The 18,221-nt window shown below is 40.4% G+C and overlaps 1 protein-coding gene and 1 non-coding gene across 2 annotated transcripts; both read left to right on the top strand.

Moving 5' to 3' along the window:
- Positions 1 to 580: 580 nt before the first annotated feature.
- trnat-agu (transfer RNA threonine (anticodon AGU)) lies at positions 581 to 654 on the top strand. Its single transcript has one exon. It is a non-coding gene; the product is annotated as a tRNA-Thr (tRNA).
- A 2,255-nt stretch (positions 655 to 2,909) lies between these two features.
- Positions 2,910 to 15,942, top strand: lrp3 (low density lipoprotein receptor-related protein 3). Its single transcript, XM_059358281.1, has 7 exons — positions 2,910 to 3,140; positions 7,840 to 7,978; positions 8,058 to 8,263; positions 10,224 to 10,840; positions 11,179 to 11,651; positions 11,869 to 12,001; positions 12,861 to 15,942. Exons 1-7 carry the CDS (start codon positions 3,080 to 3,082, stop codon positions 13,725 to 13,727), a joined length of 2,496 nt encoding a protein of 831 aa, XP_059214264.1. The 5' UTR covers positions 2,910 to 3,079; the 3' UTR covers positions 13,728 to 15,942.
- The last annotated feature ends 2,279 nt before the right edge of the window (positions 15,943 to 18,221 follow it).

The following is an 18,221-nucleotide window of genomic DNA, read 5'->3' as shown; positions in this document are numbered from 1 at the left end:
ATTTCAAAATGTTACATTTGAAGTTAATACTGAAATACATTTAATAGTCTATTATAAATAAATTTGTCCAATAAAACTATTGTGAAAATTAGGATGAAATAACACTTTTTAATAATAATTACTTGAGTTTTAGGTGATTCCCTCACCTTGTGTTCATTTCGTTTATCTTAATCATTCATGATTTTCAACTGTTATGACTTGTGTCGATCAGCTGTAATGTGAAGACATGGCCACAAGGAGGCAGTGCTCGCTCCACCAGATCGGCTTATAAAACGAGGCGCACGTCACAAATGATGACTTCAACATAACACTGTAAGGAGCGTAAGCATTTATTTACGCAGTGGAACTGACATGAAGCGTCACAAATTTGCGAAGCATTCTCCCCTAAACAGTAATAGTTGTATAAATCACATATATTTGTAACGATAGATTATATGATATGATGAGGACATGAGTGCACAAAACTGTTTTAACGGGCAGAGGAAAAATGTCAATGTCATATTACAATCATATTGCTTTTAATAAGGAACTGTCCGTCATAGTGCCTTCATAAAGGCCTATTTCCCGAAATGCATCACCCGGCGCCGTGGCTTAGTTGGTTAAAGCGCCTGTCTAGTAAACAGGAGATCCTGGGTTCGAATCCCAGCGGTGCCTTTTGTATTATGGTCACACTTTTTCCTGTCATTTATTATTCAACATTGTTTGATTTGAATTAAGTCTGAAACAAATATTTACCTTACTCTCTCTAGAAATACGCTCCGTGGTTTCCGTGAAAATAATTTTTCTGTTAATATCTATCCACTTTGTCAGAGAGGTCTGTAGTACACACATATGACCACATGGGGGTGGCAGTGAAACGGCCTACTGAAACAAGAATCCGTCAGACTACAATGGAGGGATTGGGTGAAGAAATCATGAGGCAACCGTATCGTGGATGCATTCTTCATTTAAACAAGCTAACATCGTTTACGGGTCTATCTACAGCCTACTTTAGGACGTTGTCTACAGTTTCTATCCAACGGTTTCTTTTACATTCAATCCGGGTGTGAGGACGGAAGAAGACATAAACAAAGAATAATGAGGACCACTTTTTCTTGTGAGATGTGGCAAGTTGAACACAGAGTGAGACACCAATAGAGCGGAAGTTAGATTTTTATGTCTTCAAAATAAGACCCGATGTCTTTAGTCACGTTCTAATGTCTTTAACCCTTTGGGGCTATTTTGTTGGTTTTTGGCTTTTTTATTCTGCCTGTATATGCAACTTAAATAATAATTACCATGCCATGCTGGTATCATCTTTTTCAGCTCAACCTCACCTCATTATTATTTTGTCATTTAGACATACTGGATCAACATTTTGAAACAAAAAAACACACACAATTTCAAAAAAGACACAAAAAACATACATAAAACACACAAGAAACACATTAAAAAACAAAAACAAACAATTACAAAAAAACACAAAAAAATGAAAAAAATACAGATAAAAACACATAAAAAATACACAAAAAAACCCAGTAAAGACAAAAGATTCCATTAAAAATGTTGAAACGCACACTGCAAAATTTGAAAAATCTCTTTTAAAAAAGTAAAATCATGTTACACTTGGTCATGGTGATTTTTACCTATGCTGAAAAAGAGTTGACACACTAAATTGGACATGGAAACTTTAGAGAAAAGCTGACAGCAGGGCTCCATGCTGCTTCGTTTTTACCTAAATACATCTAAAACAACCATTACTATATTACCATCATTTTTCAGATGTGTAAAGGGGGTACAGATCATACAATGAATACATATATCCTGAAGTCTTTATATACATTCTGTGGTAGCATACAGGTCTTTTTCTATGGTCTTTTCACTGAGAGGTGCACAGCCGATTAGGTTTGTGATTTATTTTTGCAATGGATTTTGATCATGTATTTGTGACTTCTTCAGTTGGAAATCAAGTATTTATTATGTGTATCAGTGTCAGAAAATTCAAATTGAACCCACTCTGATTGAATTCATCATTAAAGGTAAAAATGCTTGATAAGAGGCAAACAGACATGTGTAGATGTGTAGACTTTGAATACATGTACAAGTAGTTCATGATATATCACATGCATTTCGTCACCCTGTTAAAATAATCGCTAAACTCATTTTTTCAGGTTTTGCAGGAAACACAAAAAACCAAAAGTGTAACATGACATTTATTGATCATTTCACTCAAAAAGGATGTAACAAAGGATGGCTATTGGCATAGTAATAACACTGTGTGTAAATTATGTAACTTAGGCAATTTTTGAACATGCCTTTGTGACTTAAGCAAGATATGGTAACACTTTATTTTGAAGGGGTCTACATAAGAGTCACACAAGCCTGTCAGAAACATGACATGACAAGTATCATGAGCATTAATGTTACTTCAAAGTGTCATTAATGTTCATGACACATCCCATGTCATGTTTATGACACGCTCATGTCACTCTTATGTAGACACCTTAGAGTAAAGTGTTACCAATATTAGTGTCAACAATAAAACACTGATAAACTAAACTGATAACTAAACAATCTCCCTCTAGCTCTTATTTGCTGGGTTCTTATCTGATGCCTATGAATGTGACAAATTATCAAAGAAGTGATGATCTTAAAGGGGTAAAATCACATGATCTGATCACTGAGGATGTAGGCGATTTTACCATAGGTGGCCGGCGTCATGAGGAGATGATTTAGGAAAAAAAAAAAAAAAAAGACAAAAAATGACTTAGGCGATTATTTTAACAGTGTGACGAGTTGGGTTTCCAAGTATGCCATCAAAATGCTGGTGCACGTTGGTGTTTCCCAAAATGCTACAAGCTAATGCTTAAACATCGCTTTTATTTTGAAGAGGCTGACCGGATACGGTGGTTTGCCGTAGCTACCTTGACCCTGGTGTCTTGGCTACCGCTGCAAAGGACACAATGCTTTTCCACAGTGAGGAGCGTTTAGAGTGTCAGAGCTGAGAACAGATGCGGGAGCCTTTCCGGGGGACACAGATGTCGAACAATCCGTGGAAGTTGTGTCCGAGATAGAAGCAGAAGTCCCCGCCGGCCGAGCCATGGGACTGCCGGAGCTGCTGCTCGGACTGCTGTGGTTCCGCTCTGCTCTGCTCAGTGCAGGTGAGAAATAACAATCCCACTGCTGCAATGTTTAGATGTAAATTTGTACCCACATTTAATGTATATGTGCTGTTAATCCTGTTGATTAATTAATTAATTGTATGCCAGAGACTCAAATAAGGCCTACCAAGAAAATTCAGTGTTTTGGTTGTTTGCCTTTTTATAATTATTGGAGGTTTTAAAAAAAAAAAACACCACTGAAGATCAAAGCAGAGCACTCCTATAAAGCTGATGTTCACACCCGGATTGGAGTGGTTGTTATTGTGCTGGCCACTGTCTCCTGTGTCCCTCTGCTAAAGTGGAATGATGGATGAAGACAAAGTGTTTGCATTGTTGTGATCGGATGGAGGGAGAATATCGGAGATGAGGCAGAAACCTGCCGGGGTATCGATCTGTGGTGGGTAAATGATCAGGGTTAGTGTGGAAACATGGATGCTCTTTCACAAATGTGATGCTGCTATCAGCATTACATCACTGCTTCTCTGCAGCCACCCCCTCCCCCCTCTCCCCCTCTCTGTTATCATATCCTGTGTTTTATTGGCAAGATAATAATAGAGAAAGCTGCCAAACTGGGGACAACTGTTTCACGTTTAAGAGATGTTTGTGGGGAGACCTTTAGAACAAGTTGTCACACACACACACACACACACCACCCATCAACATTATCCCGTTGTTTCAATACTTGCCAGTGTGGCTTTAGATGCACTTTCAGAGCTTTAAGGGTTACATTTTGTTTTTGCAAACAACATGGATGAAAGAGGATTAATAAACACAGTAAAATGAAATCTAAAAACAACATTTAATCCACTTGTTTGTCTCTCATCGGTACATTCACTTTATTGTGTTTCTTCTGCCTCTGCTCCACTACATTTATTTAGCAGCTATATTTACTGGTTGCTTCTGAGTTTAAGATTTTACCTTTTAAAAAATATTGACAATCTAATATTTTCCAACTATAATAATATATCACTCACAGGGAACATTTTTCTGCATAATGAGTATTTATACTCCTGATATTGGGGGTTCATTCGCTTCTGTATTCTAGTTAGGTTTTGAATGCAGGATTGTTACTTAAAGTGTACTCTTTTGGTATTGTGTTACACCTTTTAGTCGAAGGACCAGTGTGTATGATTTACGGTTATCAATTGGTATAAATCGATCGATCAATCAATTAATGTGTTTTTGTTGGCTTCATAGAGAAGGTCCTCTTCCACAGAGTCCGCCATGTTGCACCGCTATGTTTCTACAGTAGCCTAGAATGGACAAAACAAACACAGGCTCTACAAAAGGCCCTTTTTTGCATTTTTATGTTACCTGAAGGCCACCATAGATTCTCATCATGCTTGGAAGGGGAGGGGTGAAGGAAGGGGTGTTCAGTTGGGTGGGGTGATGTCAACCAAACTGACATATCATGATGTCACATCTGTAGTGCAAGATCACTACCGATGATGACATCATCTGAGAGTCGTCCAACTGATCAAATATGGGCACCAGACCTGTTACAGGAGCTATATCCACCATTATGAATAAAAGGATATATTATCTTGTGAAGTCCCTTTTAATTTGGATTTGTTCACCTCCAGTTGCACTCACAAATCAATCTAAACACTGATGATATATCACAAGTGTTTAACTTTTTAAGCACGTAAGGAATGCACCTTTAAGAGAATATCTGACTGATACAAACTATACAATATATTATTATCAAACTGTTTGGTTGTTGTGATTTACTAACTCTTATATTTCTTTAGACTATTTTGAAGAACTTGTTTGCAGCAGAAGTTAGTTGCAATTAGTTCCTGGTTTGAATTTCTAGTGGCTGCAGTGCATTCTGGTCCTTTGAGGCTGCTGTGTATAGATAAGCTGTTTCTTTAATGAAATGTAAATCAACTGACAGATCAGCAGCAAAGTAGGTCAAAGTTAAAAGAGAGTTGTGTTGATGCAGGAAAGAAAACAGTAGCTCACTCAATACTCACGCCATTTAACTCTACTACAAATGTACAAATTAACATGAATGTGAAACTAAAAACCAATTAACTCCATATTTCATTCAATCCATCAATTTTTTTGGCAACCTTTAACTTTGAAACCAGAGGAAATGTCAGCAGCAGTCACACAGTATAATCATTACATTTATTGATCATGAAAAAATCATCACAACACCTGCTGTTGTGAAGAAGCCCATCACACCTAACAGCAACATTGTGCAGCTCTACTTTTCAGACTTCTTGGTCCAGTCCAATTTGGTGTGTGTGTATGTGTGTGTGTGCTAAGGTAGCCGTGTCCGGGTAGTCGATATCCATCACTGAGCTCTAAATGATTCCCCCCGCCCTCTTGTTTCACTCTGCTGACTTCACTGATTCATCAAGAAAGCTTGAAACAAACACACAGCATCAGCAGAAGTGAGCCGGCTCTCTGCTGTGTGACCACGCTGGATAATCGCTGTAAAGCAGTTCGGCTAATGTTCTGTCTCTGTGGTTCTGGTTAATTAAGAGGCTTGTTAGACAGCTTCTTTTTGCACGTGTGTCATTCCTCCTGTGGCATTAAACAGTAATGAGATGATTAAACACAGCAGCTTGATATTCTTGTTGTCAGCATAAGACATTGAAGTCCTTTCTGTTACATTTATGCAACAGTTGAACTTATTAGTAGGCTCAGTACTCTGCTCTGGCATCAAGCCCAGGCTTTTTAAAACAGCTGTGAGACAATCTAACTTTGATCCTGGTTCCTTTACTTATTATAAGACAATAGCACCCGTTGCCTGCGCTCCATAGAGGTCTGTGTCTTCCTTCCAGAGCTCCTCTTGGCCTCCTCACACCGTGTGTTGTTCCCTGGAGTGATGGTGCGATGGCAGCAGGCGATGCTGTTGCCTTGGCTGCCAGTTTGACTGCTCCTGCTTCTGTTTTAGCCCCCATGTGATCAGCAGAGAGCTCTCCTGAAAGGCAATAAGGTCATTTGTCTTGTCAAGGCTTTGTTTTTGCACTGAGAAAAGATGACAATCCTATACAGCATTGTGCATCATTGTGCATTTTCAACGAGGCACATAGAATACAGCCGCAAAAGGGTCCTTTGAACGCTACTGGTATGCTAAGATCATGATAAATTCTGCACTGGAGATTGAATGAAGGACTTAATATGAGTGAGTGGTTTGTGTGTGTGTGTGTGTCTGGCTGTCTGTCTGTCTGGCTGGCTGTAGCAGTATGGATACTGCTGAGCATGCATAATTCTTAGTTCATCATGAATAAAGGAACAGACCATATCTCTTGTGAAAAGTAGTGCACCTTTTCCCTCTTCAGGATTCCAGATGATATGATGCGGCTCCTGGTTGCGTAAAGGCTCTGTTAGAAAAAAGGTCACAGCTGATACGAGATACAGATACGATATGTCAGCAAAAGTCTGGTGATGTTTTTCTTTTTAACAAATCCCCTGAAAAGATCAAAACCATCAGTGATTTGATCCAAGTAACAATAATTTTCTGGGTAGCTTCTGTAAAGCTAATTTATCAGATTCCTCTGTGCCTTACAGCTGAGTTATTGTCCAAAAAATATTTTAAAAAACATAGACTGCATAAAACGTGGGCGTAGCCACATGACGTCACCCCTTGTTTTCTGAACAGCCAAAATGAAGCAGTTGTCAGACAACAAATTACAACTTCACTAGGTTGCAACAGACAGGCTGATCAGGTCAAATATAGTCAGACAGCTAACACAATGTTGGATTTGGCCTTATCATGGAGTTTGTTGACAACAGAAATTGTATTAAATATTTCCAGTCTAATCCTTCAATCAAGGCACGACAATACATTCGGATTTTTAGTGTATTGCCTGTTTCATAAATGTAATCCTGCATCCAGCCTTCGCTACTCCTTTCAGTTCTCTTTATAATTGTATTTATGTCTTTTTAAAGTCAACTAGCTTTTTATGTTGTGTTCTCAGTGTCTATCTTCATTAATTGTCATGTTATTTTTCAAGGGAATGTTGCCTATATGCATGAATGTAGTGAAGCCAGAGATTAACCAAGTCTTTTTATTGTGTTATTGAGAATAATAACTAGAGCCCCACTGATATGGGTTTTTTGGAGACCGATGCCGATACTGATTTTACCAATATGGTGGCTGATATAGTCTTTTTTTCTTTTTTTTTGCTTGAATGAAAATAGACCTGTGGATGTGACCTATGTGGATTGTGCACTGATTTTTTTTACCACTTTCTCAAACATAAAACTTATATACTTAACTTAAATAATATTTAACATTGTTATACATTATTATACATTATACAATGTATTTTATAAAAGATAACTGAGAAAATAAAGAATAAATAGGAATAAAATAAATAGCTAAATAAACATTACTGTTTGGTGTCAGTCAATTGCTGACTATAAAAAAAATAAAATAAAAAATAGAAAATAAAAATATTGTGTAAAAAAAAAAAGTTGTCATAACGGTAGATATTGGACAGCATATACACTTGATATGCTTCTGACAGGCAAATATCGACCGATAATATTGGTCTCATAATAACTGTTGAAAAATAAATCTCTGTAGAGTACTCTTCTTTTACAGATTTATCTTAAAAATGATCATACTTCTTCCAGCTCAGTGTTTTGTTGGGGTAACATAAAGAAAGACAATAGGTTTGCAGAAACCAACCTCACTAATGTGTGTGTTTCCATCTTCCTCTGTCTCTTTGTTACCCAGCAGGCTGCAGTGAGCGGGTGGAGGTCCACTCAGAGCGGAGGGGGGTGATCTACAGCCCCTCCTGGCCTTTAAACTACCCCCCTGGTGTCAACTGCAGCTGGCATATCCAGGGAGGTCAGGGAGAGGTCATTACCATCAGGTAGAGTCCCTCACATCAGAATATACACATGAGATTTGTTGCGGAGTAAGCACCTGAAACCATCAATCCTCTGCTCTAGTTTCCGTAACTTTGATGTGTCGGAGTCGGGAAGTTGTCTGGGAGACTGGCTCGCGCTAACACCTACGAGGAACGGGGAGTCCAGGCTGTGTGGCTCCATGCTGCCTCCACCTTTCATCTCCACCAGGGGGCGTGTTTGGCTCTTTTTCCACTCTCAGGCAAACAGCTCAGGGCAAGCCCAGGGCTTCCGTCTCTCCTACATCAGAGGTAAGCTGGCTGAAGGAGGATGTTGAGATTGTCTTTTATCCAATCTGTAAATCTGTGAAATCAAATTTTGTAAACAATTTGAAAAATACAAATTAAATTGTGAGTTACAATGAAGAAAAATCACCAGAGCTTTGAATGGAATGATGGTGGAACGATGGCTTATGAAGCCATATCTTAATATCTGCATTCATTACACGAACTAATACAATTACCTCTATGTGGCTGTGTTTTATTACTTTGGTATATTATTTCTGTGATTTTGCATAGAACAGTCTTACATTGTCAGCAGCCACTGTTAGCTCTGTTTAGGCTCCAGAATATTACTATTGGCCTATACAAGAGGACAGGTGTTGACAATAATTGTGATATATGAAAAAATCACATTGTTAATAATACACATATGGTAATATTGTGTAAGTAATCTAGTGCTTCTTAAGTGATTACAGATGCTTTCCATTTTCACATTTTAATGTGGCTATGGGGTGTAACAAAAGACCCAGCTTTTATGCATTATGGAGATCATTAACTAAATGCTAACGTGTCAGTTTGTGTTATTTCTCTTTAGTGTTGGCTGCCTGTTGCCGGGGCCCAGACCTTTGAATCTGCCAACTCAACAGAGTTGTCTAATTTGTCTGGCATCATGACATGAAACAGCAGTTACTCAGTTAAAAAACAATCGATCCGATGAGCCCCGCGGGGGAACTAATGATTAGCCAATCAGCGTCACAGGCAGGATTAATGCCGTTGTCAAGCTGTGACTTTACATAGACAGCAGCTGTATCCCAAAGTCAAGGATCCTTCCTTGGGAGGATCCTTCCTTCAGAGTCGGGTCCTTCAGATGCAAGGCCAGAGTCCTTCCTATCACTGTAATAACGCACAAATGGAACAGCCTTCAGTGTGTAGGTGTGCGTCATTGCGAAATTGGACGGTCATGCATAAATTCAGCGCTGCAATTTCAAAACCAGTTCACGACATGGATGTGTCTTTGGCATCAGCACTCTTCCACATATTTGTGGAAATGGAAGAAGATGCTTTAAAGTTGAATCCCCACGATTTAGCAAGTAAAAGCCACAAAGTGGATTAAACCTGAATATTTCACTGATGCTGGCTGAATTTAGCCGCTTCTCAGTTTCATAAAAGCATAATTCACCATGGAGATGTGTTCTGTTCCTCTTTCTTAATTTTACAGTACAGTACATTAACAGTTATTTATAAGATAATCGCGGACTGTCGGTCCCCTTAACACAGTAAACAAATGTTTATTTCTGAATGGCATAGCTACATATACTTTGCACATAGTACATCATCTGACGCATATATGAATTAACAATTCATAACTTTAGCAGACTGAGACTGCATCAATTGACTTAACTGGCACTGTATCAAGATGATGTAAGTTATCTTGTAGCTTGATCTACTGGCATTTGTTTGTGCATATGTTTTTGCTTGACTTTGAACACAAGTTTTGCAAGTTATGTGACAACAAATATTGAATGTAAACTGAAAGTATCGTCAGGTATGCGGTGTACGCGGAGGACACACACAAGCATCATTGGAATTTGGGCAAAAGAAGGACTCTGTCCTCTGGAGGATCCTGGACATTGGGACAGTCCTTCGGTGGATGTCGATGACGTAGTGTCCTTGAAATTCGGCCGTTTGAGGATCCTTCCTTAACGTTGAGCTACAGCCAGCATGTCTTCTCAGTATGGGCCGCCATCTTAGTGTGCTTTTACTTTGCTCCCTTCTTAAAACCATAGTAATGGCATGGCTAGACTCCAGTTTTGATTTTAAATAATGTTTAGTTTGAGGGTATAGACCGGCCTCCAGTGATTGGTTGGGACAAACTGAATCCCCTCCCCTGTATCTAGAGATAGAAACCGAGTGCAATGAGATTAAAAATTCTGTCTGATATCAGGCAAAGTTGCTGGTGTTGCAATCTGTCTCTTTATTTTCTCTGTAGGTCACCTGGGTCAGAGCAGCTGTCAGTCAGATGAATTCCTGTGTGGGAACGGGAAGTGTCTTCCTCGCTCCTGGAAGTGCAACGGTCAGGATGAATGTGGAGATGCAACAGACGAACGCAGCTGCTCCCCTCCTCCAACAGAGGCCCGGCCAGGCCTCTGCCCCTTCGGCTCCCTCCCCTGCACCGAGGGTCAGTCCACCCGCTGTATGCCTTCTGCCCTACGCTGCAACGGAGCCCGTGACTGTCCCGATGGAACAGACGAGCTGGGTTGCCCCGACACCACCTGTGGCAAACATCTGTGGAACTTCTACGGCTCCTTCGCATCCCCAGATTTTTTCCGGGCTAACAGGAGCGCCGTGGCTGAGCTGAGGTGTTCGTGGTCATTGGACACCCAGGACCCGAAGCCCATCGTGCTGCAGCTGGACCTGCAGCTGGGGCCCGGGGACTCGCTGCATGTGTACGATGGTCTGTTGCAGCGTGCAGAGCACCTCTTACAGGTGTTGTCGTATCATAACAACAGACGCCCGGCGCTGCTGGAGTCCAGTCGGGGACAGATGAGTGTTTTGTACATGGCCCAGCCTCACAGTCCTGGACATGGCTTCAATGCCACATACCAGGTATTGCAAACTGGGAATAATGCATCCTGTTTTTCAGAAAACTTGTTCCACTGTTTATAGATTTAAATCCTTCATTCATCTTCCATCTGTCTCTCACAATTTATAGCATAATCCTTTAAAAAATAAGCTTCCCAGCTACATTTCTCTGTCAATACTGAATGTTTCTTTTGGGTTCCTGATATCATTTCTGTCTACATGTAAGAATCAACACTTCTGATTTGTGTGGTTAAGAGAGAGAGAGAAGCTGTTCTGCTGTTGCATACCACAGTAAATCAAGAAAAGAACAAGTCGTCCTCTCGGTGTCTAGACAGTGATGTATTTTTCCTCTCCTTTCCCAGGTCAAAGGTTACTGTTTTCCCGGGGAGCGTCCCTGTGGCAGTGATCAGGGCTGCTACTCAGAACGCCAACGCTGCGACGGCTACTGGCACTGCCCATCTGGCCGCGACGAGGAGGCCTGCCCGACCTGTCCAGACGGAGAGTTCCCCTGCGAGGGCGGTACTGGAGTGTGCTACCCTGCCTCCGAGCGCTGCAACAACCAGAAGAGGTGTCCAGATGGGTCAGACGAGAAAAACTGCTACGACTGCCAACCTGGAAACTTCCACTGTGGGACTAACCTGTGCATCTTTGAGACGTGGCGCTGTGACGGCCAGGAGGACTGCTTAGACGGGAGCGATGAGAGAGACTGCCTGGCAGCGGTGCCAAGGAAAGTAATCACGGCCGCCCTGATCGGCAGTCTGGTCTGCAGTCTCCTGCTAGTTATTGCCCTCGGGTGTGCACTCAAACTCCACTCCCTCAGGAGCAGAGAGTACAGGTAGGGACGCAACACCTCAGTATACTGTGTATCTGGGTCCAAACACACAATGTGTCTCACAGTCTGTCATTGCATTTTAGTGCTATTGATGGTGCAGATGCAACCAACTCTGCTGAGTATGTACTATAAACAAGGTTTCTTAAGATTTTTTCACTTTTTTCTCCTTTCCCCTGTTCTGCTGTCTGTCTGTTCTCCTTCTTTCTTCTCACCCTTGCAGAGCTTTTGAGACTCAGATGACTCGCATGGAGGCTGAGTTTGTTCAGAGAGAAGCTCCCCCTTCATATGGTCAGTTAATTGCCCAGGGTCTCATCCCTCCAGTGGAGGACTTCCCAGTTTACAACCCCACCCAGGTAATGCCATTTGCACAGAGTAATATACTCTTTGACCCTCCTTTTCCTAAAACTCAGGATTACTGACAGCTGTTACCACCCATTGACTGTATGAAGGAATTGAAAGTAGCTACCAGAACATCACCCATTGGTTTGTGGACTACTGTTTTTAAGCCTTTAGTTTGGCATTTTGGCCAAAAACGTTGAACAGGTTACCAGCCTGACAGGGCCAATGACCATTAGCATAGCAAATGCAAAGGTACCAGCTAAGCTAGCTAGCTAGCTTGATTAGTAAAGTGCATGCTTAGTTTCCATTAACTGTAATAGTAATTTGCTCAACTGAGGTCATAAAGTGAGAAGTAGGGTCGTTTTCACATAGACTTCTATGCAATCAGACGTTTTGCAGCCAGTGGAGCAGAAAGAAACACAGGTTTGAGGCACTTGTGCATTGGCTTTACTTTCAGACTCTGAGTTTGCTGCTGACTTAAATTTTTTTGCAATTTTGGTAACCAGAAGCAGTACTGCAATTTAAACACAGATGTAGGTCTCTTTTTAATTTAATTTTGGTTACAGCAAACGCTGAAATTCCCAACAGTGAATACCCAATAGGGCCACCTGTGCATTAAAGCAAAAGCTATTGTAATTGATTGAGTACACAAAACATGTTTCCATTATTTTCTTTCTTTTCTGGACTGAGATGTTGATGCACTGTTTTTAGATCTTGGTAAATCTCAAGCTACAGCCAGCCGTCATTTAGCTTAGTTTGTAAATATTAGATAATAAGTTAAAAGAATAAATAAACACATTATGTATTTTTTGCTTGAGTCCTATCTACTTGATAGATAAAAACACTTTCTCTCCGCCTGCTCTCCTCCTCCAGGCCTCCGTGTTACAGAACCTGCGGTTGGCGATGCGCAGACAGATCAGACGTCACTCTACACGTCGCTCCACCTCCTCCTCCTCTCGTCGCCGTCTTGGCCATCTGTGGAGTCGCCTTTTCCACAGTGGAGGGCGAACCAGAGGCCACGCCCCCCTGCTTGACTCCCCTGGACCCACGCAGATCACACTGGGCCTCCATAGCTACCGAACTGTGGGTGTGCAGGGGTCCCAGGCAAGGGCCAGGTCTGGAGGTGGGCTCGGGGATGACGTATTGGGTATGTCGGGCTCTTGCTGTTCAGCTACCATGGACCTGCATTCCTGCACTCCAGAGAGCCCTGCATCACCTCTCTCCTTGCAGTCAGTAGAAGACAGTCAAGAAGAGGAGGAACTGTCACCTGTCAGCAGGGACAGCAGCAGGGCTCCACAGTCTGAGCCCCAAACCCCTGTTCAGAGTGACTATTCTGCCCATAGTGGACCCCCTCCCACTCCCCAGGAAACCCCTGTACCCCCATGCCCCACCCGGGCATCTCGAAAACTGGTTCTGGAGCTTGCTGTTAACCTAAAGGGTGTTTCCTTGAGACGTTACTCCCCCTTGGGGCCCCTGTCCCCGATCTCACCCCCTGTGTTTCCCAGCAGCTCCCAGATACCCACAACCTCCCAGGTGCCGGAGGAGACTTCACCTTCCGAGCCCTCGTCTTCTTCTGTGAAAGGAGAGGACAGCAACAGCCACTTTACAGTGGAAGTGCCAAGCAGGGAAATAAAAAGCAGGGATGAGAGGAAGAGGGAGGGCAAGAGCAGACTCTGCAGGTTCAGCAGGACCTTCAGTGATGAGGGAGGAGATTCAGGGAGGGAGACAACGCCATGCTGAAGAGTTGAGGAAGATACGCTCCTTTCTCCACTGTGTTGAGACTGGTATCAGCAATATGTGCTCTGCTAAAGTGTCCTTGAAATGTGTCCCTACCAGATTCAGAGGTGCGAGTACCTTGGCCCACCACATGGAGCAAGTAGAGAAGAGTTACAATTAGCTCATGTCCGTTCAGCACATCTGCACATGCACAACAATATGTATATGCAGTGTTTTGCAAAGATGAATAACACCAGCGTTGGTAGTGCTTATGGTGTGATTTATAGAGTAAATCTCTGTCAAACAGGAGCTTGATGTTGGCTCCCACAATCAATTGCAAACCGATCCCCCTGTTTAACCTGTTTGAACATACACTTTTAATGAGCCTAATCCAGAAAATCAAAGTCAGTTCTGGCCACCCGTACCAATACAAAATTGGCAATGTGTTCTTAAAGCGCCAAAGTAGCCTTTGTGTCGTTACTCAGAGCCATTATGCACCGCTATATACTGTGAACCATAAAAGCCTGTTAATTAATCACATAATTTACTAATATATGATCCTCTGGTTCTGTCTTTTCCCCCACTTTATTCTATGAGGTAGCGTTATTATTTTCATTATTATTTTCATTATTATTATTGTATGACAAACGGATAAAGCTGGTTATGTTTTCTTATTGTCAACAAATCATATGAAAAGATCAACATCATTATGAGTATGTCCATCTCCCAGTGCTTTCGACTTCACCATTCTGTGTATACACTTTAATTTAAAAAAAAAATGTTTTTATTAAATTCTTACAATTACATAAGTTGTAAGGAAATGTTAGTCAAATAGTAATAAATAGGGCATTTGTTGGAAAGTATTTTCAGTGGTGGATAAATACACATTTGGTGCACTAGTGAGTATTTGCACAGCAGGATGGTGTGTGTGTGGGATTGAGTCAAAATAAACGACAGCGTGTGTGGTAATGGTAATAAGCCGATTTGTCACAACATTGCAAGTGTGACTCACTGATGTCTTTTCAGTTGTTTTTGTACAAAAATTAGGCTCTACAATACAGAGGACTGAGATAAACCAGGATACGCAGGCAATACTTCTTAGTACAATAAACATTGTTTATTTTGGTCTTTTCATAGGAGTTGTGACAATAATTATTAAAAAAAACATTTGAAATTCTAGAAAATATATTTGATTTGCTTTTTGGTGGCGAGTTAGATAAAAGGATCAATACTACTCTGTAAAAATCTGTCTGTAAAATATAACACTACACACAACAGTCGGTTAGCTTAGCCTAGCTTTAGCACATAAGGAGGAAATTACTAGCCTGGCTCTGTCTGAAGTGGATAGTTTATTACCTTTTGATGCGAAATGAGCTGTTTCCAGCCGCTAACTGTAGTCTTATTTATCAGGATATATCTTTAATGCCTGGTAAATATTAAGCCACAGATGGGACACTTAGTTTAGCTTAGCACAAAGACTAACCCAAAGGGGGAAACGCTAGCCTGGCTCTGTCAAACGGTTAAAAAATAAAATAACACAACTTGTGATTTTTACACTTCATTTTTTTGTACAAATGAGACTTATGAGCTCTAAAGGTGCTGGTATGTACCTTTGAGCAGAGCCAGGCTAGCCGTTTCTAGCATTCATTTTATGATAAGCTAACCTCCTAGCCAGCTAGATAGTCTCCTTCATATTTAATGGACTCTGAGTGGTATCAGTCTTTTCATCTAACTTTTAACCAAAATAAGCCAATTCCCTAAAAATGTTAAACTATTCCTTTAAAAGTACTGCGTCACTAAATCATTCAGCGGTTCACTCATGCCAAACCTTTGTCAGTATTTATTTAACATACAGTTCAGTGATACTTCAGTGACCCCTTATAAACATCAAATAACTTTGTAATTGTGTTAGAAGTTGCATCAAATAGTTTTTTTCAATTCAGCAATTTAAACTTGATCGGTTTAAACTTTGACGGAAACTGAGATAGTAAGTCCAAGTATGTTGTCTGTAACTCTGCTGAGCCCCTCATCCTCCTCAAATCAAACATGAACGATCCTTTCAAGGAAGCCTTTCCTCACTTGAATGAACTTGACTGTGTCTGTGTCTGCTGACTTCCATTCAGTGCAGTGATGATTTTATGTGAAGTGTCGGAAAGAGAGGCTTCACTTCGGAACATTGATTGTTTGTCGTGTCTTCTTCAGCCCAGCGGTACGTCTGCAGAATCGTCTGCACACTGGTCACTGCAGACGCCTGGACAGCTGGTTTATTCCACTGGAAATTCATGTCTATGCTGTGGAATTTTCTATGACAGGATGTTTAAACAAAGGCCTCTATTTTTCAGTCTTCAGTGGAGACCTCTACTAGTCCTACTTTATATTTCTCTCTCTGCCTTGACTAATATTGAATTTGATTGAACCTGATCGCCTGCGTCTCTGATGTTTTTGTAAAGCTTTTCTCTCTGAGGTGAACCTTTACTAATTACTGTTGCACCTAAAGAATGTATCACTTTCATTTTTTCTTGAAATCAATGAATTTCTCCCTCTTTTATTGCAGGATATTGATACAGAACAGAAAGATAAATGACCAGAGGCCAAATGCTAGTTGATATTTTGCTGCAGTATCAGGTTTCTGTACAGAATACATGGTCTCTCCTGCTGTTTTTCCATTAAGTAAGCTGAATGTGCCATGCTACCCTCATGTGCTTTCTTCTTATAGAAGTTTTGTAACGGCTGCTACATGTCATGTGCCATTTGAGGTGTCTCCACAAGCCTAATAATCTGCTCTCATTCCATTTCAGGTAGGTTTACCCATTTAAAAGCTTTACATATCTTGTACCTTGTTATTTAAGTTCAAAGCCTGTCCGTCCCCATTTGACTTAAAGTTAATTAGCTTAGAAAAAAAATCACATATCTGCAGAATGTATGCCCTTACTTGCTTTGTGATGTACAGAAGTGTTTTATAAATGCCTTAATGTTTTTTCCTTGCTGTTGTAAATATCACAGCCCGCAGTAGCGGTTTATATTGTTTGAAGAGATTAGATTTGTCTGTGTGTCTGGACACGGCTTTATGCTGTGATGTGATTGGTACAACTGAATGCTCTGGAGTTAATGTGCACTACTGCATCAAGAATCTCTGGGATTATTATGGCAGGGGAAATAGGGAAAATAAATGTTTTTCAGTCACCTTATTCCAGTGTATTCACCTGTTTATTTATATATTATTCGGGAAAAACCTTTGTGAAATCCATTGCTTTGACATTTTTCAGACTGCAGCCAACCAGTTATAGAGAAAAAAGTGGTAACCTTACCATTTGGATTTCTTTTCACTCATTGCATTTATCAATGTACCTTTAAATGGGTTCACAGACAGGTAAATACACTGCATCGAGGCCACTGGGAATCAAAATACTACTGAACCAGGGTGTCTGATAATGGCATAGCCTCTCCTTGCTGTTTGATTTTGAAGCTTCTTCCCCATCAAAGGCTGAAGTCAACGTGTAGACTGTTTGTATAAGAGCATTTCTCTTATTTTGAGGAATATATTTGTATATTTTATGCTGAAAGAGAAATTCCACCATGGCGTTGCTGGATTTTGACCAGCTTTCTGCTGATCAGTTTTGTGCCTGCAATTAATAAACTTCAAGCTCTTTATCATTTACTGAATTATTTCAGTGTACGAAATGTATGCAGAGCTGTTTTCCTTGTGCATCAAAATACTACTGCCAGTACCGCTGCCACCATATCAATGTTAACTTATGGGCATTAATTCACAATATTTAGTCAGTAATTTGGCAGAATTTAGTTTGTACTTTAAGACACCATTGTAATGATTCTACCGTAGTGATGGCCGAATGAAGCTTTGCAAAGCTTAGTGACCATTTTCTTTATTTTCTGAGCCCTCTAGATGGCACTCTCTGTTGAACGTATCTGTAATACTTTACAATAACCATCATTTATAAATGGTAAATAGATGGTTTATTAATGTTAAATCATCATTTATAAATGGCAAATGGTTAGTTTATTAATGCAAGTTAATAGTTACTTTACCATTAACAAACAATTCAATTATAATTAATAATGTTTATCAATTGACTATTAATGGTTCATAGTTGCACTCATAACATTTCAAACACTATTTTAAGTATTTGTTAATGATTTCCAAATGATTTGTATAGCTTTAAGAAAATGGTTGTCAAACATCTATAAAGATTAAATATGTAGCCCTTATTATATTACTTTGTAAATGGTTAATATTTGGTTTATTAACCATCTATAAACATAACTTAGATGGTTATTGTAAAGTCTTACCAAAGTATCTTTCTTTCCCTTTAAACCAAGAGCGCCATCTAGAGGGGTCAACCAAAGCAGGGCACAATGCTAACAAGTTTACCATGCTCACCATCTTAGTTGAGCGCTGTGGCCTGCTTTGCTAATTACTACAGCTAGTGCAGCTGAAGTTATCATTTTTGACCTGATGATGGCACTAAATGCATCCACTTATCAAATAACATTTAAAAA

Source organism: Centropristis striata, chromosome 2 (assembly GCF_030273125.1).
Source record: "Centropristis striata isolate RG_2023a ecotype Rhode Island chromosome 2, C.striata_1.0, whole genome shotgun sequence".
In the NCBI taxonomy this organism is placed as follows: domain Eukaryota; kingdom Metazoa; phylum Chordata; class Actinopteri; order Perciformes; family Serranidae; genus Centropristis; species Centropristis striata.
The sequence above is the reverse complement of the archived record's forward strand: the minus strand, read 5'-3'. Positions and strand labels throughout refer to the sequence as shown.

Excerpts from the sequence above, each read along its gene's own strand:
- lrp3 (XM_059358281.1), top strand. The coding sequence starts at position 3,080 with ATGGGACTGCCGGAGCTGCTGCTCGGACTGCTGTGGTTCCGCTCTGCT. Across the intron at positions 3,141-7,839 it reads CTCTGCTCTGCTCAGTGCAG|CAGGCTGCAGTGAGCGGGTG; the intron begins GTGAGAAATAAC and ends TTTGTTACCCAG. Across the intron at positions 11,652-11,868 it reads CTCAGGAGCAGAGAGTACAG|AGCTTTTGAGACTCAGATGA; the intron begins GTAGGGACGCAA and ends TCACCCTTGCAG.